General features: G+C 64.7%; 3 protein-coding genes across 3 annotated transcripts in view; all 3 read right to left on the bottom strand.

Annotated features, from left to right (window-relative positions):
* The window catches only part of CHMP2A (charged multivesicular body protein 2A), a 32,801-nt gene that overhangs the window by 3,307 nt on the left and 6,626 nt on the right, over positions 1-22,868 (bottom strand). Inside the window, exons 2-3 of the mRNA XM_064499635.1 lie at positions 1,207-1,257; positions 104-285 (exon numbers count right to left, since the gene is read on the bottom strand). Of these exons, the coding sequence (XP_064355705.1) occupies positions 104-271 (168 nt within the window). The 5' untranslated portion in view covers positions 272-285; positions 1,207-1,257. The remainder of the gene's footprint in view (positions 1-103; positions 286-1,206; positions 1,258-22,868) is intronic.
* On the bottom strand, positions 2,025-8,230 carry UBE2M (ubiquitin conjugating enzyme E2 M). Its single transcript, XM_026121220.2, has 6 exons — positions 7,503-8,230; positions 6,684-6,778; positions 6,060-6,098; positions 5,031-5,134; positions 4,546-4,609; positions 2,025-2,349 (listed from the first exon to the last, which is right to left on the bottom strand). Exons 1-6 carry the CDS (start codon positions 7,609-7,611, stop codon positions 2,209-2,211), a joined length of 552 nt encoding a protein of 183 aa, XP_025977005.1. The 5' UTR covers positions 7,612-8,230; the 3' UTR covers positions 2,025-2,208.
* TRIM28 (tripartite motif containing 28) lies at positions 8,764-21,943 on the bottom strand. The gene is given in 18 exon segments (XM_064499572.1): positions 8,764-9,023; positions 9,311-9,445; positions 9,532-9,606; positions 9,697-9,814; positions 12,705-13,013; positions 13,015-13,224; positions 14,039-14,101; positions 14,930-14,969; positions 15,055-15,307; positions 15,408-15,481; positions 15,589-15,703; positions 16,587-16,733; positions 16,834-16,948; positions 17,035-17,151; positions 18,532-18,667; positions 18,803-18,935; positions 19,437-19,549; positions 21,631-21,943. Coding segments are annotated over 18 exon segments (2,532 nt in total). The 5' UTR covers positions 21,842-21,943; the 3' UTR covers positions 8,764-8,855.

Raw genomic sequence — 22,868 nt, 5'->3', positions numbered from 1 at the left:
TCCTGCCATGTCCTCGTGTCCTCTCCAAGTCCCCTGGTCCACCCTGAGGTCCCCTGGTGCCTCCAGGCACCCTAAGTCCCCACCACGGTGTCCCTCCCCTCACCATCTGCCCCTGCTTGGCCATCTTCTTGATGTCGACGATGATCTTCTTCTCCTGCGCCTCCAGCTTCTGGCGCTCACGGTCCAGCTCCCGCATGGCCCGAGCCAGCGCCCGCTGGTTCTGCCGCAGCAGCTCCTCCGGCGTCTTCCGGCGCCCAAACAGCAAGTCCATGGCGGCGGCGGGGGCTGGGGACACGGTGGAGGGGTGACGGGACCCAATGAGCCCGTGCCAGGATCTGCAGCAGGCCCCCGCTGCCCCCGGCCTCAGAATGACTCCAGGACCCTCTAATGTCCCCTGGGGGACCCGTGGGGGGACCCAGACCCATTAACACCCCCAGGGGGGTTTCAGCTGCCCCCAACTCCCACCCCGACCCATTTGCACCCCGCAAGGCCCAGCTGCCCCCCCCAGCCGCTTACACCCCAGGCTCCGCCCTCCTGCCCCCAGGCCCTGCCCCATCACCACGGCAACAGAAAGCCCGGCCAATCGCCAGGCAACAAGGAGGAAGGAGCCCTGCCCCCTTCGGGCCTCCCGCCCGCCCAGAGCGGCCCCGCCCTCCTCTCTATGGTGCTCCTCAGGGTGCTTCGCCCCTTTCCTCTCTATCGTTCTTCTCCTCCCAGACTGTCTGCTGAAATTAGGCAAGCAGGTGCTGCGTCTATGAGTAACTCGGCGCCAACTCTATGGTAGAGGCATAGAGCGCCCCTCTCTGGTCCTTCTGCAGGACACCTGCCCCTCTCTATGTTCCCCCCGCCCCCGACTCCTCTCTATGGCCCCAGGGGGCCTCCGCCGCTCTCCATAGTCCCGCCCCCCCCCGTAAGGTCCCTTCTGGCCTTCCTCTATGACCCAAGTCCCCCCCGGAGACCCTGGGTCCTCTCTGTGGTCCCGGCCTCTTCTCCTCTTCCCTGTGCTGTCCCGCACCCCGGAACCGGACGCCTCTAGCTCCCTCGCCGCGCTCTATGATCCCCCGGTACCGCGTCCCTCTAGGCGCCCCCCGCCCCGCTCTATGCCCCCCGCCGGTACCGGGCCCGCCTAGCCCCCCCGCCCAGCTCTATGGTCCCCGGTACCGGGCTCCCCGCGTCCCCCCGCCCCTGTCTGTGGTCCCCCCTCACCCCGCTCCTTCCGCGTCTCCCGGTTTCTCCCGCGCACTTCCGCAAACCCCGTGACGTCACACGGGCGTTTCGGTCACGTGATGGGGAGGGCCGCCAGCGCTCCGCCTTCCCGCAGGTTCGACCGTAGAGACAGAGCGGCAAGAGCGGCGCCGGCGAATGCGCCGGCCACGGGTGCGGCCAGCGAGAAGCGAGCCGCCAGCAGACGTCACTTCCTGTCCGGGGAGCATCGGGGGCGCGCCAGAGCGTCGTCTCCGGCGGGGACAGCGACCTCTAGCGGGAGGCGGCCGCGGGGACTGGGACCTACTGGGACGCACCAGGGGAACTCGGACGTACTGGGAAGGAACTGGGACGTACCAGGGAGGGGGGAACTGGAATGTTCTGAGACTCACTGGGACATACTGGGAGGGGAAAGGGGGGAACGCTGGGAAATACTGGGGGTTACTGGACATAGCATGTGCGCAGGGGCAGGAAGTGAACTGGGACCTACTGGGGTCACTGGGACATACTGGGAAGGGGCACTGGGATGCACTGGGGGAGAATAGGGCCATATCGCAAGGGGGGCAATGGGCCATACTGGGAACACTGGGACAAGGAACTAGGGCACCTTGTGGGGAGCAACCAAACATACTGGGGGGCACCGGGAGAAGAAAGCGGCATAGTGGGAGCAGCAGGGAGGGGAAACTGGACATACCGGGGGCAACTGGGAGGCCCAGGGCTGGGAAGACGCTTGCAGGGGCTCAGCCCCTCCCCTCATCCCCCCCTAGTTAAACCAGTAAGGCCAAACTGGTGCCACCACCAAAGGAAGCACAGACACGGAGTAGGAGGGGGGGGGAGCCGCCGCTCGTTACCGTCGCCCTTTAATTACCCTCCGCGCTCGCGAACAGCCCCGGGGAAGGGGGGGCGCGGGGAGGGGGGGGCCCCCCCCCGCCCCCGGGGGGCAATAAATAGCGGGGGGGCGGGGGCGGGGGCGGCCCGGACTGGGCAGACTGGGCAGCCGAGGGGCTACTTGAGGCAGCGCTCGAAGTAGGTGGCGCCGACGTAGCCGCCGCGCAGCGAGCGCTGCACGTTCTGCTCGAAGAGGCGCCGGTTGCTCTGCAGCACCTCGGCCGCCTCCTTGTTCAGCGGGTCCTCGGGGTTCGGCTCCTGCGGGGAGACGCGGCGTCGGCTTCGCTCCGGCTGCCCCTCCCCGCGCCCCGCGACGGCCCCCCCGGGGCTCCGGGTACCCCCAAACTGCCCCCTCAGGGCTCCCAGGTTCTCCCCCATACCCCTTAACACCCTTTCTACCTCCCTCTTCACCTGCTGGCACTGCTTAATGGGCTCCTCGATGCACCCTGAGACTCCTTAACGGGTGTTCAGTACTCCTTGGTACTCCTCAATACTCCGATACCTCCCTTAATACCCACCGGTGCTGCTAAACAGGTCTCTTGATGCTCCTTGGTACTGCTCGATACCCCCTGATACCCCTTAATGCCTCTCATATCGCTCTCAATACTCCCAGTGCTGCTTAACAGGCCCCTTGATGCTCCCTGGTACTCCTCAATGGGTCTTCGTTACTCCCTGGTACTCCTCAATACTCAACACCCCTCGTACCTCTCTTGATACTCCCGGTGCCACTTAACAGGCCTCTTGATGCTCCCTGGTACTCCTTAACGGGTCTTCGTTACTCCCTAGTACTCCTCAGTACCCTTTAACACCCCTCGTACCTCTCTCGATACTCCCAGTGCTGCTTAACAGGCCCCTTGATGCTCCCTGGTACTTCTTAACAGGCCCTTGGTACTCCCTGGTAGTCCGTAACAGCTCCTTCGATACTCAGCAGGACTCCTTGATACCCCCCGACACCTCCTATCCCTTGGTGCTCCTTAGCAGCCCCCCCAGGACTCCTCAACAGCCCCCCAGTACTCCCTGGTACTCCTTAACAGCCTCCTCGGTACTCCCTGGTACTCCTCAACAGCCCCTCAGTACTCCCTGGTACTTTTTGATGCTCCCCATAGCAACCTCAGTACCCCCCCCAAGGCTCCCTAATACCCCCAGTGATACTTCCTAATACTCCCTGGTATTCCTTGATACTCCTTAACCCCACCGGCTATGCCTGATACTCCTTAGCACCCACTCATACCCCCCTCAATGCTCCTTAATACTCTCACACCACCCTCAAGCCCCCCCTGATAATCCTTGCCACCCCTGATACCCCTAAACGCCCCCCCCCAACACCCCTTGATGCCCCCTGGTACTCATTGAGACCCCCTGATACTCCCAATACTCCTTAGCAGCCACCATGATACACCGTGGAGGTCCTTGATACCCACAATGCCCCCACCCCCCCTTGATACCCCTGGGACTCCTTAATAACCCTTAATACCCCCCTAAACACCCCATTACACCCTGCAATATTCCCCCAGCACTCCTGAATACCCTCTACCCCCCGGATCCCCTCAACACCCAGGTACCCCGGTGACACCACTTTGCACCCCGCCAATACTCCTCAAAACCCCGAGACCTCTCTTAAAAACCATTATACCCTCCTCGACACCCCCAATACGTTTTATTGCCCCCGATATCCCATAATGCCCCCAATACGCCCTTGTACCCCATGTGATGCCCCCGATACTTCTTAAAACCCCTTGAGTTTTCTTTTTTTTTACGACCAGATTCCACCCCAGGCCAAGAAAGCAGCTCCAGCCCGGTGTAACAGGACCTCCAGTATCCCATCAGCCCCCTCCCAGGGTAAACCCTACCTTAGGGGGGGTATTAACAGGAGACTGGAGGAGTTTTTGCCCTCCCCCCTCCCTAGAAGGGGTAAATGGGGTCCCACGGCTGTTCTGGGCTTGGGGACAGCTTGGGGTGGTCACTGGCACCACTGAGGGGTGTCCCGGGGCCATCGGGTGCCACTCAGTAGCATCCCGGGGACCCCCCGGGGTGTCCCAGCATCACTGGGTGCCCCTTGGCAACCTCGCAGGGTCACCCCAGGGTGGCCCAAAGCCACTGGATGCCCCTGCGCGATGTCCTGGGGCCACCCGGAGGTGGCCCAAGGCCATCAGTTGCCCCCAGGAGGTTTCCAGGGCCACCCAATCCCCTGGAGATATGTCCTAGGGCCACCAGGTACCCCAAGGCCACTGACAGGTGCCTGAGGGCAACAGGACACCCATATCGGGCATCCCAGGGGGCACATGGGGTGTCCCAGGGCCACCAGATGCCCTTGCTGGCGACCCAGAGCCACCGCAGGGTGTCCAGGGACGACTGAGTGTCCTCGTGGGGCATCCTGAGGGCATCCTAGGGCCACCCCGGAGCCATGGAGGGTGCCCCCCACCCACGGGGTGCCCCCGAGGCAGCGGCACTCACCAGGAAGAGGTACTGCAGGCCGTAGATGATGGAGTTTATCGTCAGGACGGGCTTCCAGTCCTCTCTGGGGACAGAACCGGGCGTCAGTGGGGTTAGATCCAGCTGGGGCCACCCCAGATGTGTCCGTGGCCACCCCAGATGTGCCCCAGCCCAGGACCTGCCCGGCCACGGGGTGCACGGGAGCAGCGCACAGACCCAGGGCACCACGTGCCCCCTCTTCCCCTCCCTCATTGGCATTTGGGGGGCGGACGGGGACCGAGATCCAGCTGTGGCCACCCCAGATGTGTCCATGTTCACCCTGTGGTCACCTCCAGCCACGTCCAGGGCCACGAGCAGGGGTGACGCCTGGACCAGGGGCCCCCTTGTCCCACCCTGGTGGGTGCCTGGGGGGCACATGAGACCCAAATCCAGCTGTGGCCACCCCAGATGTGCTCGTGGTCACTCCAGATGTGCTCGTGGCCACCCCGGCCCTGCCGGCGGCCCACCTGAGGATGTTGAGGCAGACGTTGCCCTCCAGGTCGATGTTGGGGTGATAGACCATCGTCTCGCACTTCACCTTCGGCGGGTCGTGGGGGTAGCCCTGGCCGACCTGGGGGCAAGCGAGGGGCAGGGTGACAGGGCAGGGTGACAGCTCAGCCCCGGGCAGGCGGCCACCGGCCACAGCCACGCGGTCCCTGGCCCCTGGGCCCACCCCCACTTCAAGGGGTGACCATGCGGCCACCAGTCACGTCCTGGTGGCCACCAAGCTGCCCCATTCCCATCTCCAACCCACAGGGCGGATACGTGGCCACCGGTCACGTCTTGGTGGCCAGCAGCCTCTAACCTGACCCACTGGGTGGACATCTGTCTACGTCTTGGTGGCCGCTGGTCCCATCTTGGGGTGGCCACCTGCTTCTACCCCAACCCACAGGGTGGACGCCTGGCTATTGCTCACATCTTGGTGGCCACTGGTCCCATCTTGGGGTGGCCACAAGTCACATCTTAACAGGTGCCAGCTTCTAGTTCGTACCCCAAGCCAGACGATAGACACGTCACATCTTAGTGGCCACCAACCACTGATCCCAACTCCAACCCACAAGGTCAACACTGGTCATGTTTTGGTGCCCACCACTCTCATCATGGCAGCCACAGCTCCTGCCCCAAAGCACGCAGTAGATACATGGCCACGTGTCACATTTCAGTGGCCACAGGTAACGTTTTAGTAGCCACCCACCCCCGACCCACCGCCAAACCATAGGATGACCTAATCCCGTTTTGTTGGCTACTAATCATATGCCGGTGGCCACCAACCCCTGGCCCCAACCCAACCCGTGGGGTGGACACGTGGCCCCTGGTCAGGTGCTGGTGGCCACCCACATCCTGCTCCCCACACAGAGGGCAGGCTCACGACTGTGGGTCACACCTTGGTGGCCACCAGCCCCACGGGCAGACAAGTGGCCCCCCGTCCCATCTTGGTGGCCACAGGGCAGGTCCCAGTGGCCGCAGGCTTCCCCTTCCCCCCGCACAGGACTGACCTTAAAACTGAAGACGAATTTCCCTCCCTTGTAGAAGCCCTGTGGGAGAGACAGACGTCACCAGGGGGTGGGGACACAAGGATGCCAGGAGGACACCAAGGGACAATGGGGGAACACAGCGGGGACCCCAAGGGACAAAGGGGGATAAGACCCCAAGGGACAAGGTGGGACATCGGGCACGAGAAGGTGACAGGGACATGGGGGGGGACCCCAAGGGACACGGAGGTGACAAGGGGGACACCATGGGGATGGAGAGGGACCCCGTGGGGCACAAAGGTGACAAGGGGGACACTGTGGGGACGGAGAGGCCCCCCAAGGGACACAAAGGTGACAAGGGGGACACTGTGGGGACGGAGAGGCCCCCCAAGGGACACGGAGGTGACGAGGGGGACACCGTGGGGATGCAGAGGGCCCCCAAGGGACACGGAGGTGACGAGGGGGACACCGTGGGGACGGAGAGGAACCCCAAAGCCTATGGAAGGATCTGGGAGCAGAAGACAGGGAGCAGAGAGGGGACAAGGAGACCCCAGCAGACCAGGGCGGGGGGACCCTCAAGGTGACAGGACCCAGGGGGACGAGAGGGGACAAAGAGGACCCCAGGGGACTGGGAGGGGGGACCCGCACCTCGTCGGGGCAGATGAGGAGGCGGAAATGCAGCAGGTCGTCCTGGTCGGAGAAGTCGATCTCGCACGTCTTGGGCAGGTTCAGCTCGTTGATGTCTGGGGGGGGACACGTTAGTGGGGGACACGGGTCGGGGGACACGGACACGCACAGACATGGGTCAGGGGACGCACTTTAGCAGGGGATGTGGGTCGGGGGACACACGTTAGCAGGGGACGCAGACGTGGGTCGGAGGACACGAACGCACACGGACACGGGTCAGGGGACACAGACACGCACGGACGTGGGTCGGGGGACACACGTTAGCAGGGGACGTGGACGCAGGTCGGGGGACACACGTTAGCAGGGGACGCGGACACGGGTCAGGGGACACACGTTAGTGGGGGACGCGCACAGACGTGGCTTGGGAGACACAGACACGGGAAAACATGGATGGATCCAGTGGCCCCAGGTTCTCCCCTGGCCCCAGCTCCCAGTGGCTGCCCCAGCCCCAGTTCCCCCTCGTACTGGGCCCAGTCCAGCCCCATTTTCCCCTCCACCTCCTGGTACCGGGCCCGGTCCAGCCGGTAGCAGCCCCCCAGAGGAACCAGTCCTGGCCCGGTCCAGCCCCGTTCCCCCCCCCCCCCCCCCCCCAGTACCAGGCCCGGTCCAGCCCCAGGGCAGCCAGCAACACCCCCCAGGGGAACCAGCCCCGGCCTAGTCCAGCCCCGGTTCTCCCCCCCGGTTCGGGCCCGGTCCCCCCGCGGGGCAGCAGGCCCCGAGCCCGGCGCAGCCCCGGCTCCTCCCCGCCTCGGCGCCGGTACCGGGCCCGGTGCGGGTCACCTTTCTGGATGCGGAGCTGGGCGGCCGAGGCCTTTTTGCTGGTGCCCTTGGTGCCGCCGGCCGATTCCTCCTCCTTCTTCTGCTGCTTCAACGAGAAGAGCTTGATCATCCTGCCGGGCCGAACCGGGCCGCCGCGGGCCGCACCGGGCCGCCGCCGCCGCGGGCCGCCCCGGGGGCGGGGGGGCCGGGAGGGGGCAGGGGGCCGGGCCGGGCCCGGGGGCAGCGGCGGGGAGCCGAGCTGCGGCCCCCCCCGGCGGCTCGGCAGGGAGAGGGGGGGGAGGCGGCACCGGCGGCGGCACCGGGAGCCGGACCGGGAGCGCAGGCGGAGGCGGACGGGAGGGGGGGGTCGGCAACGGCCGGCGCCGCTCGGCAACTTCCGGAAGCGCTTCGGGGCTTTCCGGAAGGGGCTTCGGGGCTTTCCGGAAGGGGGCGGGGACGCGGCGCGGGAGGCTTCGCGCCGCCGCCGGCGCTCTTCGGGCTTTTCCGGAGGGGGCTCGGGCGGGCGCCGAACGCGCTTCGGGTTCTTCCGGAACGAGGACGACTCTTTCCGGGGTCTTCCCCGAGCCGCTTCGGCTCTTTCCGGAAGAGCCTTCGGGCCTTTCCGGAAGAACCTTCGGGCCTTTCCGCAAGCAGGGCGGGCTCGCTGCGTTTCGGCGCCGCTTCGGTTCCCTTCGGAGAGCTTTCGACTGTTTCCGGAAAAGCTCGGTCGCTTCCGGCAGCGCCCGACGCAACCTCCCCTCCCAGCTCCCTTCGGGTGGCACCGGAAAGCTTCGGCTATTTCCGGAAGACTCCTCGAACTGCCCCCACCTCCCCCCGGCTCTTTCCGGACGGCTTCGGCTCTTTCCGGAACTCCACCCCCCGGTTCCATCCGCCAACCGCGCGAGGCGGGAGGAGCCCGAAGCACCAGCCGCGCTCTGATAGGCGCCGTCGCTCAGGGCGGAAGTACGGCAAGAGGGCGGGCCTTGGCATCCTCCCACTGGGCGCCGCCATCTTTATTTTGGGCGCCACTCTTTTTTTTGTGGGCACTCCCCGGGCTGAAGGGAGCCGGGCTGCACTGGGACCAGCCCCCCACTCCCAGTGCCCCCAGTCTCACACCAGCCCGGGCCCCAGGGGCCTCCCCCACCCCATGGCAAGGACCAGCCCCCTGCCCCAGCTCCGGCCCAGCACTTCCCAGTCCCTCACCAGTTTGGCCAGTGCTTGCAGGGGTGAGGAGGGAGGCAGAGGGGGCGAAGGGCAGGTGCGAGGGGACCACGAAGCCAAATGTGATCCCAGGCGGGTGAGATGGCAGCTTTATTTCTCCGGTAAATATAGACAAGGACAACGCTGGGGCGGGGGACGATGGAGGGGAGGAGGTCAGGGGCCCAGGGGGCCGGCGGGGGAGGCCGGGGTGCCTTCAGCCTCATCCAGAGGAATGACGGGCTCAAGCAGGGCCGAGGAGAACTTGCGGTCGCCGAAGGCGGCGTTGAGCCGGCCCTCGAAGAACCGCTGCAGGCCCAGGATGGACTGCACGTCCGCCTTGTCCTGGGGGGGGCAAGACAGGGGGTGAAGGGGCCAGACCCACGGCAGACAGCCCCACATCAGCCCCTGTCCACTCTCCTCTCCCCATTCCTCCCATCTGCCCCACGGCAGACAGCCCCTGGCCCATTACCCACCCCAGTTTTTGCTCCCAATCCACAGTCCCCAGCCCACACAGGAGCAGGGTATCCTAATCCGCTTCCCCCTGTCCCCAGCCCCCCCTTCTGGCCCCCCCCAGCCCTCCCTCCTGCCCCTCCACCCCCTGGGGAGACCCGGGGGGCTCCTCTGCCCACCTCCGTGAGCTTGTTGAACTGGCGGATCATCCTCCAGACGTCACGGGCGAACTCCTCGGGGCAGCCGTAGGGAGGTGACAGCTTCTCCTGCAGCTTGGCCCGGATGAGGGTGAGGTCGATGGCGTCGTGGCCCTCCTGGGAAGGGGCAGCAGTGGGGATCAGGGCACGGCGGGCGCCCCCGGGTGCCCCCCGCAAAGCTCCGCCTGCGGCACAGGACTCACCGGGGAGCTGGAGAGCCGGTGCAGGGGCCGGCAGGGCTCGTGGCAGAGCAGCTCCAGCAGCACACGCTCGCACTTCTGCGGGGAGAGAGCCAAGGTGTGAGCAGGATCCCCCAATTGCCTCCTTCCCCCCACCGGATCCTCGATCTCCCCCCCCCGAACACGCACCCGCTGGTCCAGGGGACAGAGCTTGTGGGGTGCCCCCTCCTCAGGGCCGGGGAAGCTGCTGGCGAGGTCCTCGTGGGGGGCCGGCGGCTCCTGGCACAGCAGACACCTCCACTCGGGGCTGCAGGATCAGGCGAGGGATCAAGTGGGACCCAGGCGTCCCCAGCCCTGCCGGAGCGGGCAGAGCTCCCGGGATCCGGGCCCAGAGCCCCACCGGTGCCTGGCACCGAGAGGTTGGCACTTGGGATGGCGGATCCCAACAGGTCTCAACGCGTGGATCCCCGCAGGGATCAGAGCCAGACGCCCGAGGACCAAAGGGTGGGACGTGCTGTGGCGGAGGGACACCAGCTTCCTGGGGCTCTGGGATCAAAGAGATCCTCCCCCCTTGACCAGAAAGCAATGCATGGCGGCGCACGCGGACCGGGGCAGGATTTCCCGAGGGATCCGGGTTCCTGGGTGGGTCCCCACAGGGACGGGGGCCATGTCATCCAGCGGGGTCTGGGAGCAAGGGGTAGATCCCTGTGTGGATAAGACACGTCAGGTTGCCAGGGATTTGGGATCAACAAGGGGATCCCAATGTAGGAAAGGGCCAGGAGATCCCTGAGCATCTTGGCTTCAGAGGTAGATTCCCCCCACCCCACGATCAAGACTGGATCTTCAGGGATCATGGGCAGGTCTCTGCATGGATCTGGGAGAGCAGACCCCGAGATGATCCCATGGGACTGCCACAGCTGAGGGGCATATCCCAGGAAAAATCAGAAGATCCAGGGGATCCAGTGGCACCCAAGAACCCCCAAAGAAACCAGCAGATCCCAGGGGAGAGGAGCAGACAGGGGCCGAACAGCTACAGGCAGCAGCAGCTGGACTAGGGGGAGGGCTGGATCCTGAGAAAATGGGAAAACGCCCAAGGCCAGCGATCACCAAGGAATCCAGTGGCACCAGAGGATCCCCTGAGGGATCACGAGGGGTGGCAGCAATTTCACTCCCCTCCCAGGACAAAGAAACTGGAACTGTCATAGATGAGACCCCAAAGATCTAGTGGCTCCAGGTGATCCCTGAAGATCCAGGGAGCAGCAGATACCCACCATCCCTCAAAAAGCCAAGGTGCAGTAGAGTCCCCTCCCCACGGAAGAGTGGATCCTGGAGATCCAGCAGGGCCAGAGCATCCCTACAGACAGGGACCCTCAGCAAGGGGCGGGGGGGGGAATGAGCAGATCCCAGGGAGATGGAGTGATCTGGGGGGGTGGGGGGGGGGACAAGTGGCAGTATCCCCTGCAGTGGGGGGGATCAGTAGATCCCAGGGAGATGGAGCAATCTGGGGGGGACAAGCGGCAGTGTCCCCTCTGGTGGTGGTGGGATCAGTAGATCTCAGGGAAATGGAGCGATCTGGGGGGGGACAAGCGGCAGTGTCCCCTCTGGTGGTGGTGGGATCAGTAGATCCCAGGGAGATGGAGCGATCTGGGGGGGGACAAGCAGCATTGTCCCCTGCAGTGGGGGGGATCAGTAGATCCCAGGGAAATGGAGCAATCTGGGGGGGGACAAGCAGCAGTGTCCCCGTGGTGGTGGTGGGATCAGTAGATCTCAGGGAAATGGAGCGATCTGGGGGGGGACAAGCAGCAGTGTCCCCTGTGGTGGGGGGGGATCAGTAGATCCCAGGGAAATGGAGCGATCTGGGGGGGGGGGACAAGCAGCAGTGTCCCCTGCAGTGGGGGGATCAGTAGATCCCAGGGAGATGGAGCAATCTGGGGGGGGCAAGCAGCAGTGTCCCCTGCAGTGGGGGGGATCAGTAGATCCCAGGGAGATGGAGCGATCTGGGGGGGGACAAGCAGCAGTGTCCCCTGCAGTGGGGGGGGATCAGTAGATCCCAGGGAGATGGGGCAATCTGGGGGGGGACAAGCGGCAGTGTCCCCTGTGGTGGTGGGGGCTCAGTAGATCCCAGGGAGATGGAGCGATCTGGGGGGCACAAGCGGCAGTGTCCCCTGCAGTGGGGGGGCTCAGTAGATCCCAGGGAGATAGAGCGATCTGGGGGGCACAAGCGGCAGTGTCCCCTGTGGGGGGGGATCAGTAGATCCCAGGGAGATGGGGCGATCTGGGGGGGGACAAGCAGCAGTGTCCCCTGTGGTGGTGGGGGGATCAGTAGATCCCAGGGAGATGGGGCGATCTGGGGGGGGGACAAGCGGCAGCGTCCCCTGCGGTGGGGGGGGGGATCAGTAGATCCCAGGGAGATGGGGCGATCTGGGGGGCACAAGCGGCAGTGTCCCCTGCAGTGGGGGGGCTCAGTAGATCCCAGGGAGATGGAGCGATCTGGGGGGCACAAGCGGCAGTGTCCCCTGCAGTGGGGGGGATCAGTAGATCCCAGGGAGATGGGGCGATCTGGGGGGGGACAAGCAGCAGTGTCCCCTGTGGTGGTGGGGGGGATCAGTAGATCCCAGGGAGATGGGGCGATCTGGGGGGGGACAAGCAGCAGTGTCCCCTGTGGTGGTGGGGGGAATTAGTAGATCCCAGGGAAATGGGGCGATCTGGGGGGGACAAGCGGCAGTGTCCCCTGCAGTGGGGGGGATCAGTAGATCCCAGGGAGATGGGGCAATCTGGGGGGGGGACAAGCAGCAGTATCCCCTGCAGTGGGGGGATCAGTAGATCCCAGGGAGATGGGGCAATCTGGGGGGGGACAAGCGGCAGTGTCCCCTGTGGTGGTGGGGGGGATCAGTAGATCCCAGGGAAATGGAGCGATCTGGGGGGGGACAAGCGGCAGTGTCCCCTCTGGTGGGGGGGGGAATTAGTAGATCCCAGGGAAATGGGGCGATCTGGGGGGCACAAGCGGCAGCGTCCCCTGTGGGGGGGGGGTCAGTAGATCCCAGGGAGATGGGGCGATCTGGGGGGGGACAAGCGGCAGTGTCCCCTGCGGTGGGGGGGATCAGTAGATCCCAGGGAGATGGGGCGATCTGGGGGGGGACAAGCGGCAGCGTCCCCTGCGGTGGGGGGGGCTCGGCGGAGCCCCGGATCAGCCATACCTGGGGACCTCCTGGAGGGCGGGGAGGTGGCAGTCGAGGTGGTAGCAGTGCTCGCAGCGGTCGCACATCACCACGGCGCCGGCCTGGCGACACACGCGGCAGCAGGCCACCCCCGGGCCCGGGGCGACCCCCATCCCCAGGGAGGTCCCGGAGGGCCCCAGCACCCCGGGGTGCTCGGGCACCAGTCCCACCGGCTTGGTGTCCTGGCCGTCGCCAATGGCCGCCTCCTGCTCCTCCTCCTGCGGGCAGGAGAGCGGGGTCAGAGGGGGGGGACGCGGGGACGGGCCGGCGGGGAGGCGGCCGCCGCAGAGCGCTTGCCTTGACGGCGGGAGGCCCGGGGGGCCTCGGCTGCGCCCCCCTCTCGATGACGATGAGGTTGAAGTCCTCGGCCGAGGTGCCGGGGAAGACGCGGAAGACGGGGGGCTGCGCGGCCCCCGAGAGGTCCAGGTCCAGGCGCTCCAGGCTCACCCGCGGCACCTTGCGCAGCAGAGCGTTCACCCGGCCCTCGGGGGGGCGGCTCCTGGCGGGGGGGGGCGTCGGGGGGCTCAGAGGCGTTCGCTCCCCCCGCTCCGTCCCCCGGGGTGCGGTCCCGGGGGATTCGGGGTGCTGGAGGCCCCCAACCTCCTGGGAACAGGGGAGCCCAGCAGCCCGTGATCTGCCTTCAAGATCAGGGACTCTTGGGGGCGGGGGGGGGGGAAATTAGGGTGCTGGCAGCCCCGATCCCTTGGGGATGGGGGGGGACAAGGGGATGGCCCCAGCCACCCCCTGGGTGCAGGATGACAAGGGACAGGAGAGCCACAGGGTGACAAGGGGGGGGAGCCGCAGGTACAGGGTGACACAGGACAAGCGGGTCCCAGCCACCCCCAACGCAAGGTGACAAGGGACAGGGGAACCATAGAGTGACAAGGGACTGAGGAGTTCCAGCTACCCCTGGACACAAGGTGACATGGGACAGGGGAATCCCAGGTACAGGGTGACAAGGGACATGGGAGTCCCAGTCACCCCTAGGCATGTGGTGACAAGGGACAGGGAAGCCTTGGGTACAAGGTGACAAGGGACAGGAGGGTCCCCTGGTACGGGGTGACAAGGGACAGGGGGAGTCCCAGCTACCCTGGGCACAGGGTGACAAGGGAGCCCTGGGTACAGGGTGACAAGTGGTGCCAGCTACCCGGGGCGTGGGGTGACAAGGGACAGGAGAGCCTTGGGTAGGGGGTGACAGGAGGGACCCAGGCACCCCCAGAAACAGGACACCATCTTCTGCCCCCCCCCCCCCCCCCCCCTCAACCCGCCGCCACGGGGGGAGGCACCCTGAGCCCCCAAGCCGTCGCCATTACCGCTTGATCAGCAGCTCCTTAACGAACTCCTCCTCCTCCTGGGGAGGATTAAGGCGTTTTCTCCTGAATAACGAGCTCGTGAGGACCCCTTCGAGGACACCTCAGGGGTGTCCCCCCCCCCCAAGTCCCCCCCCACCCCAAAGTAGCTCCATCCAGACCAGGGTCACCCCAGCCAGGAGAGGGCTGGAGGCCTCCCGGGACAGAAACCCACCCACCTCCCCCCCCCCAGCAATGACAGGGACGTAGCGGTCCTGTCCCCCATCCTCTGGGCCTCGCTACGGGGTGACAAGGGACAGGGGTGTCCCTGCCACCGCCTGGGCACAGGTGGGTCCCTGGTATGTGCTGACAAGGGACAGGAGGGCCCCAGCCCCCCCCCCCCCCCCCCCCCGGGAACAGGGTGACAAGGGGCAGGGGAGTGAGGCACAGGGTGACAAGGAATATGGGGGGGGGGGGAGGCCAGATCACCCCCAGGCACGGGGTGACAAGGGATGGGGGGGGGTCCCTGGTATGAGGTGACAAGGGACAGGGGGGTCCCAGCCACCCCCCGGGTAAGGGGATGACACTAGACAGGGGAGACCTTGCTATGGGGTGACGAGGGACAGGGGATCCCCAGGTACGCGATGACACGGGATGGGGGGGGTCCCAGCCACACCCAGGGCACAAGGTGACAAGGGGGGGGGGAGCCTTGGGAACAGGGTACTGAGCAACAGGAGAGGCCAAGCCACCCCAGACATGGGGTGACAAGGGACAGGAGGGTCCCATGGCCCGTGTAGCTGTGGGGGGGGGGGGGGGGTCTCAGCCACCCCCAACCCCCAAGGCTGGAGGTGACAAGGGCCAGCGGAGCCGTGGGTAAGGGGTGACAAGGGACACGAGGGTCCTCCCCCCACTCACCTCTTCACTCCGGCCACGGCAGCTTCGGGGGGGGCGTCACCTGCAGAGAAAACCCCCGCGTCAGGGGCCTTCCTCGCCCTCCCCAGTCCCTCCCAGTAACCCCCAGTGCCCCCCGCACCGCTCACCCAGCTCAGCGCCAGCAGCCGCGTCCCCGGGACTCTCGGCAGGCTGCGGGGGGGCGGGATGGGGGCAGTCCGGCCCCTCAGCGCTCCGGGTTAACTGAGGCAGCGGGGGCGTCTCTGGCCTGTCCCCCGCGGCCGGGGGGGCGCTGGGGGCCCCCGGGGCCTCCTCACTGCCGCGCCAGGGTCCCGCCGGGGGCTGCAGGAGGGGGCCGGGGGCGTACTGCCCTTTGCTCACCACCGTGGCTTGCAAGGGAGCCTGGGGGGAGAGAGAAAGGTGGTGCCATTATAAGCCGGGGGGGGGCACCCATGGGTGCAGCCCCCACCCGCAATCGGCCCTCCCCATCCCCCCACGGTACCTGCGAGGCGCCCGGGCTGGGTGGCTGCGGGGTGAGGGGTGGCGGGGGGCAGCTCCGCTCCGAAATGATGGTCCCTGCGAGGGAGGCGAGGGCGTCGGGAGGGGGCGTCCCCGGGGAGGGGGGGCGTCCCCAGGGTGGCGGGGTGTCCCCAGGGCGGGGGGGGCCCCTCGCCACGGCTCACCGAAGCTCTCGGCGCTCTTGGTCCAGGCGTTGAGGTCCCACTGGAACTTCATGTCGCCCTGCGGCTCCACGGGGTCCACGATCATCTTGAGGGCGCGGTGGAGCTGGAAGTAGATCTGGGGGCGCGGGGGCACCCGTCACGCCTGGGGGGGGACCCCGAACGGACCCACGGCAGCCCCCTGTGGCACGGGGACACCGAGGAGACGCTTAACAGCACCCTGGGGACCCCAAGGGAACCCACGGCAGAGCCCCGGGGGAGCTGGTCACGGCGTAGGGACCGTGAGGGGACATAGGGCAGCACCGCAGGGGCACCCAAACTGCGCGGACCCCATTTCAGCACCCTGGGGGCATCCGTCACACCCCAGGGGACCCACCGCACCACCCCGGGGCACCCGACCCACATGGGAACCCCAAAGGAGCCCGGGAACACAGAGCAGGAGCCCGGGGACTCATCAGGCCTCCGGGAGGTGGAAGGGACCCGCTGCGACACCCTGGGGACATGAGGGGACCTGTCACGCCACGGGGACGGGGAAGCAGCAGGACGTGGCCACAGGAACACGGGGCGCCCCAGGGATGCCGAGGGGGGATCCCGCAGCCCCGGGCACCCATCACGCCATGGAAACACGGAGGGAAGAGCTGGAGGAGATGGCCAGGACCCCCCAGCGACCTTCCCAGGCCAAATCTGGGTGAAGTGGGGTCAAACCACCCCCCAGGGGACCATCTTCTGACCCCGCTTTGCGCCACATCCCCCAAAACAGTGCATCGAGGGCAAACGTGGGCAGAGGCTGGATGCGGACAGGCCACCCCAGGCCACGACGCGGCACAGCCCAGGACTCAGCTCCGCTCTCCGGCACCCGTTTCCCCACCGCGCCCAGCCGCGGAGAGCAGAGCGACCGCGACAGCGACACTGGCGGCCCCTCGATCCATCCCGGGGGGTTCCCGGCCCGAAACGAGCGGCGGGGGGACGCGGGAAGGGGGTCGGGCCCCTCTGCGGCTCACCAGCTTCTTGGAGAGCAGCAGAGCGGTGCTGTTGTCGCTCTCCAGGGCCCAGGAGGCGAAGCGGAGGATGTGCTCCTGGTGCCGCTGCAGCTTGGTCATGGCCCAGTGCTGCCGCTCCAGCTTCTCCTGCTGCCCCTCCGTCACCTTCTGCGAGGAGGAGGGACACGACCGCCATCAGCGGGGACAGACCGGACGCAGCCGCTGCCCGAGGACGCGGGGGGCAGAGTTAAGGTGACGGGGAGCTCACCTGGGCGTCGCTCACCAGCACCTTGCCCCGCTTGTTCAGCTCCTTCATGATCTGCAGGATGGCCATCTTGACGTCCACCTGCACCCGCTTCTGCACGTCCGTCACCTGGCGGATGCTGCCGGCGGAGGGGGCGGAGGTGAGGGGGCCGGGGGCCTCCGGGGGGGCAGAGACCCCTGCCCGGGGCGGCGGGGGGGTACGTACGAGCTGCGCACTTCCTTGGTGGAGCGCTGCAGGCTGGCGTGTTTGTCGCCCAGGCGCTTCACCAGCGTCGCCAGCATCTTGCGCTGGTTCCTCACCGCGTCCTCCAGGAACTGGTACCTGCAGGGGGGGGAAACAGGGTTTTTACTGGCTTTTAATAGCCATTAAACTATTAAAATAAAAAAAAACAGTATGGGTTAAGCAGCAGACAGAGCTAAGCAGCTGGTCAAGCTAAGAAGACCCATTAGTCACCTATGAAAGATCATTTTAGCTTAAATGAGCTGTCTTAATCAAGTTTCACACTTATTAAATCCCTTTTTAATGATTGATTAGTCAGATATCTTTTAATAGCTGATAGCTCAAGTAGTTAATCAGATAACTAACTATATTTATCAGTTACAATTCAAAAAAAAGTAAGAAAACTCAAGCTAACCTGATGATACTCATTTGGAAACCAAGCCCGTATTAAATGGGTTTTAGCGAATAATAAACCACGTAACTAACCAAACGTCTTACCCACTAAAATCCCGGATATTCTAACTAATCAATTAAAAAAAATTAAATGACTTTTACAGATTCGGCAGCTAGATAATCAGTAAGAAGAACTTAAACCAATTTTTAAGGGAGAACTAACAAACTGAGCAAATTGATTATTGGTTAAATGCATCAAGTTAACTAATCACCTCACTGACCAAGATAATGCACAAACCTCACTTCTAATAGATTAAAAAACTACCCATAGTTAAAGTTTAATTAGCTACCTATTAAAAAAAATTAAACTAAGCAAAGAAGTAAACAATTAACTACATTAGTCAAATACTACTTTAATTTAAGATTATTTTAAAGTTTTATCTATTAAAAAACAATGTAGTCAGCCTGGAAACTAATCACATAAATAGTTATCAGTTAAAAGTCAAGTTAATTTGATAATTTAATACACTGGCAAGCAATCAGTTCAATTTGTAACAGGTAACGAATCAAAGCCAAGAAGACAGAAAACCAAAACCAACCTAAAACTGACCAGTTCGCTAGCTAAAACGCTAATTAATTAGTTAGGTACTGCATCAATTTACTTATCCATTAGGAAATATTCCATTGATGTTGATGCACTTTATTGAAGCTTCATTTTTTTGAATTGGTAACTAATACACAGGATTAATTAGCCAGCTAGCTAACTCCAGTGCGTTTTTAATGGCTAACTGATCAGTTTTAGCCGATTTCTTAGTTAGTCCTTAAAAATCAGTTTAAAAAATCAACTAAAATCAACTTATTCAAAATCAATTAATAGTAGTGCTTGATAAATTACAGAATTAATAAGCCAGAGGATCAAATTTTAATCGGTAAGTAGAATTTGGTCAGTTATCTGACTTGAGCTAAATTAATGTGTTAAAGAGACAGCAAGTTGGATAACTGATCCGAGTGATTCGTTAGCCGTGAAAAAGAGCTTTATTCGTATTTAATTGCGACGCTAATTAGCGGGCGGACTGGCGCCCCCCTCACTGGTGGTCCTTGTGCGCGTTGAGCTGGCAGTCGCGGCAGGTGAGCGTGTCGCACGTGTCGCAGAAGAGCACCAGCGGCTCGTGCTTGTGCACGGCGCAGTAGACGGCACGTTCGCCCTCCTTCGCCTTGGAGCCACCTGCGGGGGGAACGTGGTGGGACGCCATCGCGACGTCACCGCGAGGTCACCAGCACCCGCCATCTCACCCCCTCCCGACGTCCCTCTGTGTCCCCACCCCCCTGAAAGCCGGCCCGTCCCCGCGCGGTGACGGACCTGTGGCTCGGACCGTGTGGTCCTTGGTGTACTTGACGCGCTGGTGGGCCTCCACGCACGTCTCGCACAGCGGCTCCGAGCACTCCACGCAGTAGCTGGTGGCCGGCGCGTTGTCCTCGCAGCTGGTGCAGCACTAGGGGACGAGGCCCCGCCGGGTGACACGCGCGCGGGGCTGGGGCCGCCCCGAATCCCTTCCCTCGCGCCTCATCCCAAGGCTGCGCCCGCACCTCCGTCTCTCCCCAGCGAGTCGGAGCTCGTTTTAGCCACGTTATCATGTCAGCCACGTTACTGCAGACATTTTATCACGTTACTTTTTTTAGCTGTCATTGCGGAAACAATTTAGCTTCTGTTTGGCCCAGCTTGCGCAACGCATGTCCCAAAAAAGGGCACGATTAACCCTTGGACCACTGGAGAAGGAGGAACCAATAATTCAACCCAAGAGTTGACTTCTTACCAATTATCTAATTTGGGCTACAAGCGCTACCGCGGCAGGGATAAAAATAATCCCTTGACGTCTCCGTGACATCACCCAAACACAACAGACCTGGCTGCTCCTCGGGGACCTCCTCGGAGGGGCGCTGCGGGCTCGGCCCCGCCTCACGGAGGAGCCCCAGCTCGACACGCAGGGCCTCACCTGGTTCGAATCCTTGCTGTCGTTGGCCGCCTCAGCCCTGCTGTCCCTCAAGAAGTAGTTCTCCACGATGTCCTTCAAGTAACACTGGTGCTTGCAGATGGGGCAGTCGACCACTGCGGGGAGGGAAGCGTGGGGGTGGGCGCGGGGAGGGCGCGGAAGCGGCCCCGAACTGCCGCGTTCTGCCCCGATTGACGTCTTTTCCTCCAACCGCGGCGGTTTTGTCCCTCCAAACTTCCCCTGGCAACAGCCAAAGGACCCGCGTGGCACCTCGCCCCCTCTTCACCCTCCACAACCTCCCAAAGCCCAGCCTGGAGGCAACTTCTCCCATGAGTTTTTTCGGCAGCAGCACCCATCCAACAGAGGGGGAGAAGGAAGAACCCGGATATTTGACCACTGAGCTAAGAAACCCTCAAAAACAGGATAGCTGTCGAGGCCAAACTGAAAACCTCACTCCAAAACCAAACTCTTCCTGGAGAACCATGGTCCAGGTGCCCCATCACACCAGGAGATCCAGAGTGGACACAGCGGCACTGATTTTGGCCACACGGGACCTCTGTGGGTCCCTGCTCCTATCCGAGTCCAACACACGACCAGCTCAGACCAGGTTCCTCGTGGCTGCGTCCATGCGTGGGGTGGGTATCTCCACGGATGGAGACTCACCAGTGCCCATCCCCGCTTGGGGCAGGGTGGATGGGACCTCCCTGGTGTGACCCTAGCCCAAAGCAGGTCCACCTGGACCAGCTCCCTCACGACCACATCCAAACCTTGAAGACCTCTAAAGACGGAGGCCCATCACATCCCTCGGTCTCTCCCCAGCTCCGTCCTTGCTGAGGCAGGAGGGATGGGGCTTCCAAGGGTCCCTGCACCAAGCCCAACCAAAGCAGGACCGTCGCCAACACCACGCCAAGGTGCTGACAGCTTCATCTGGCCAAACCTCCAAGGACGGAGACCCACCACCGCTCCGGTCCACTCCAGATGCCCAACTTGAACCTCCTCAACCACAAGCTGCATCGGGCGCCCCAGCCGCCTCCCCCAGCTCTGTCACCAGCAGCCACCAGTCTACCCTTCCTCCTCCTCCTCCTCCTCCTGCTCTCCAGGGCTTTGAGAAAGGGGAAGCCACCGGCGACGGTTGAGATATCATGTCGCAGGTGGCAGCGAGAGGAAGCAGCGCTTTTGATCTCTCCGGAAACTCTCCTGCCCGGGAGACGCCGAGGCAGGAGGCACGGAGAGAACGGGGCTCCGGGTCGGGGGTGAGGGACCTCTACGGAGGCGACCGCGAGCCCTGCCGCAGGGGGGACAACCCCGCGCTGGAAAAGACCCCAGTGTCCGGGCAGGGTCAACGGAGGTGCAGGGCAGTCAGGGGCCACCCAGGACAAACCGGTACGAGGCCGAAGGATGTCACCAAGCGTGGCGGGTTCAGGGAGCGGCCAAGGGGGACCCAAGAGTCCACCCTGCATGGCGGGAGGCGGCTCTCGAGGAAGGGCCCATGGGTGCTGGAGCACCTGGTGACCCCAGGGCGCCGAGATCCCCCATCTCCTCCTCCTCCTCCATGGCAGGCCCTCGCGTCCGCCTCACGCCACCCTTGCGCCGCCCTCCTGCGGCCCCGTCTGCCAGTTTGGCAGTGTCCCCCGGCCCCCCCGTGCACGGGGGCCGGGTGTCTCCCCCCCTCCCCGACCCCACAGGCACGGGGCCGTTAGCTCACCCCCCTCCCCTGTTAGCTCAGCACCCCCCCCCGGGTTAGCCCCCCACACACAATTAGCCCCCCCCCCCAGTTAGCTTGTCCTCCCTCCCCCCGATTAGCACCCCCCATTAGCTCACACACCCCCGTTAGCTTGCCCCCCCTCCCCGGTTACCTCAGCCCCCCCCCGTTAGCTCGCCCCTCCCCCGGTTACCTCAGCCCCCCCCCCCCGTTAGCTTGCCCCCCCTCCCCGGTTACCTCAGCCCCCCCCTCCCCGTTAGCTCGCCCCTCCCCGGTTACCTCAGCCCCCCCCCCCGTTAGCTCGCCCCTCCCCCGGTTACCTCAGCCCCCCCCCCCCCCCCGTTAGCTTGCCCCCCCTCCCCGGTTACCTCAGCCACCCCCCCCCCGTTAGCTCACCCCTCCCCCGGTTACCTCAGCCCCCCCCCCGTTAGCTCACCCCTCCCCCCGTTAGCTCGCCGCCGCTCCCCGCGCATCCCCCGGCGCCCGCCGCCTCACCTGGCCCCTCCTTGGCGGCGGAGGGCGGCGGGGCGGCGGGGCCCGGCTCGGCCCGCAGGCAGGGCCGGCAGACCGAGTGGAGGCAGGGCAGCAGGCGCGGCTCCCGCTCGGCCCGCAGCCGCTCCCGGCACACGCCGCAGCGCTCCAGCAGGTCCAGAGCGTCCGAGCGCGCCTCGCCGGCGCCGCCCGCCTCGGCCGCCGGCCCCGACATGGCGCCGCCCGCCCGCCCCCCGCAGCGGCCCCGCGCCGGGGGCTCCGCGCGCCACGGCGGGCTGCGCGCGCAGCCCCGCGGCGGCCCGCCCCCGCCAATCGGCGCCCGCGGAGCCCCGAGGGGGCGGGGCCGGCGGGGAGACTGACGGGGAGATGGAGCAATGGGAGGCGCGCGTCGGCGGGGAAGGCGGGAAAACAGAGCGAGAGGGGCGGGAAGGGGCCGCCCGTACGTGACTGCAGGGTGGGCGGGGTTAAAGGGAGGCGGACCAATCAACTCGCTGAGCGGCTGGAGGCCGCAACTAAAATCCAATAGGCGCCCGGAGAGCGAGGATTGACAGGGGGTGGAACCCAATCCTCTTCCTCTAAGCGCCTCCCCCAACCAGGCGCCGAGGGCAACGGCTGTCTCAAAGCCTGGAGAGCAGGCAGGCTCTGGGCCAATCACCGACCGAGTCACCACAGGGAAGGCGGTGCCTTGAAGATGAACGTGGCATCCAGCCAATCGACAGCCGCGATCCTAGGGAAGGCGGGAGCAGATGCTGTGATTGACATTGCAGTGGGCCAATCACCATTGGAAGTACCTCAGGGAGGCCCTCCCTCCCCGATCCGGAGTCACTCCGGTTCGCCTCTGGTGGCCGGGACGGGGTAATGGCGGGGGTCAGCCAGGGCCCGGGTCCTCACGGAGGAAGGGCCCAGGCTGGGGCCTGGATGTGGGTCAGGCCTGGGTCTGGCCTTGACTTGGGCCCAGACCTAGGCCTTGGCTTGGGGCCTGGACACGGGCCTGGATTTGGGCCTGAGGCCAAGCCTGGGCCTGGCTGTCAGTCCGGAGCCTGGACGTGAGCCTCAGCCTGGGGCTGGACGTGGGGCGTATGCCTGGGCCTGGGTCTGATCCTGGAGCAGGGCCTGGAGCAGGGCCTGGGCCTGGATGTGGGCTTAGACCTGAACCTGAGCTCTGCCCTGGGCCAGGGTGTGAGCCCAGGCGTGGGCCCAGCTGCCCAGCAGCACCCCAAAATCCCTGCCCCCCCCTCGCT

This window comes from Dromaius novaehollandiae, chromosome 31, assembly GCF_036370855.1.
Source record: "Dromaius novaehollandiae isolate bDroNov1 chromosome 31, bDroNov1.hap1, whole genome shotgun sequence".
Classification (NCBI taxonomy): Eukaryota; Metazoa; Chordata; class Aves; order Casuariiformes; family Dromaiidae; genus Dromaius; species Dromaius novaehollandiae.
The sequence above is the reverse complement of the archived record's forward strand: the minus strand, read 5'-3'. Positions and strand labels throughout refer to the sequence as shown.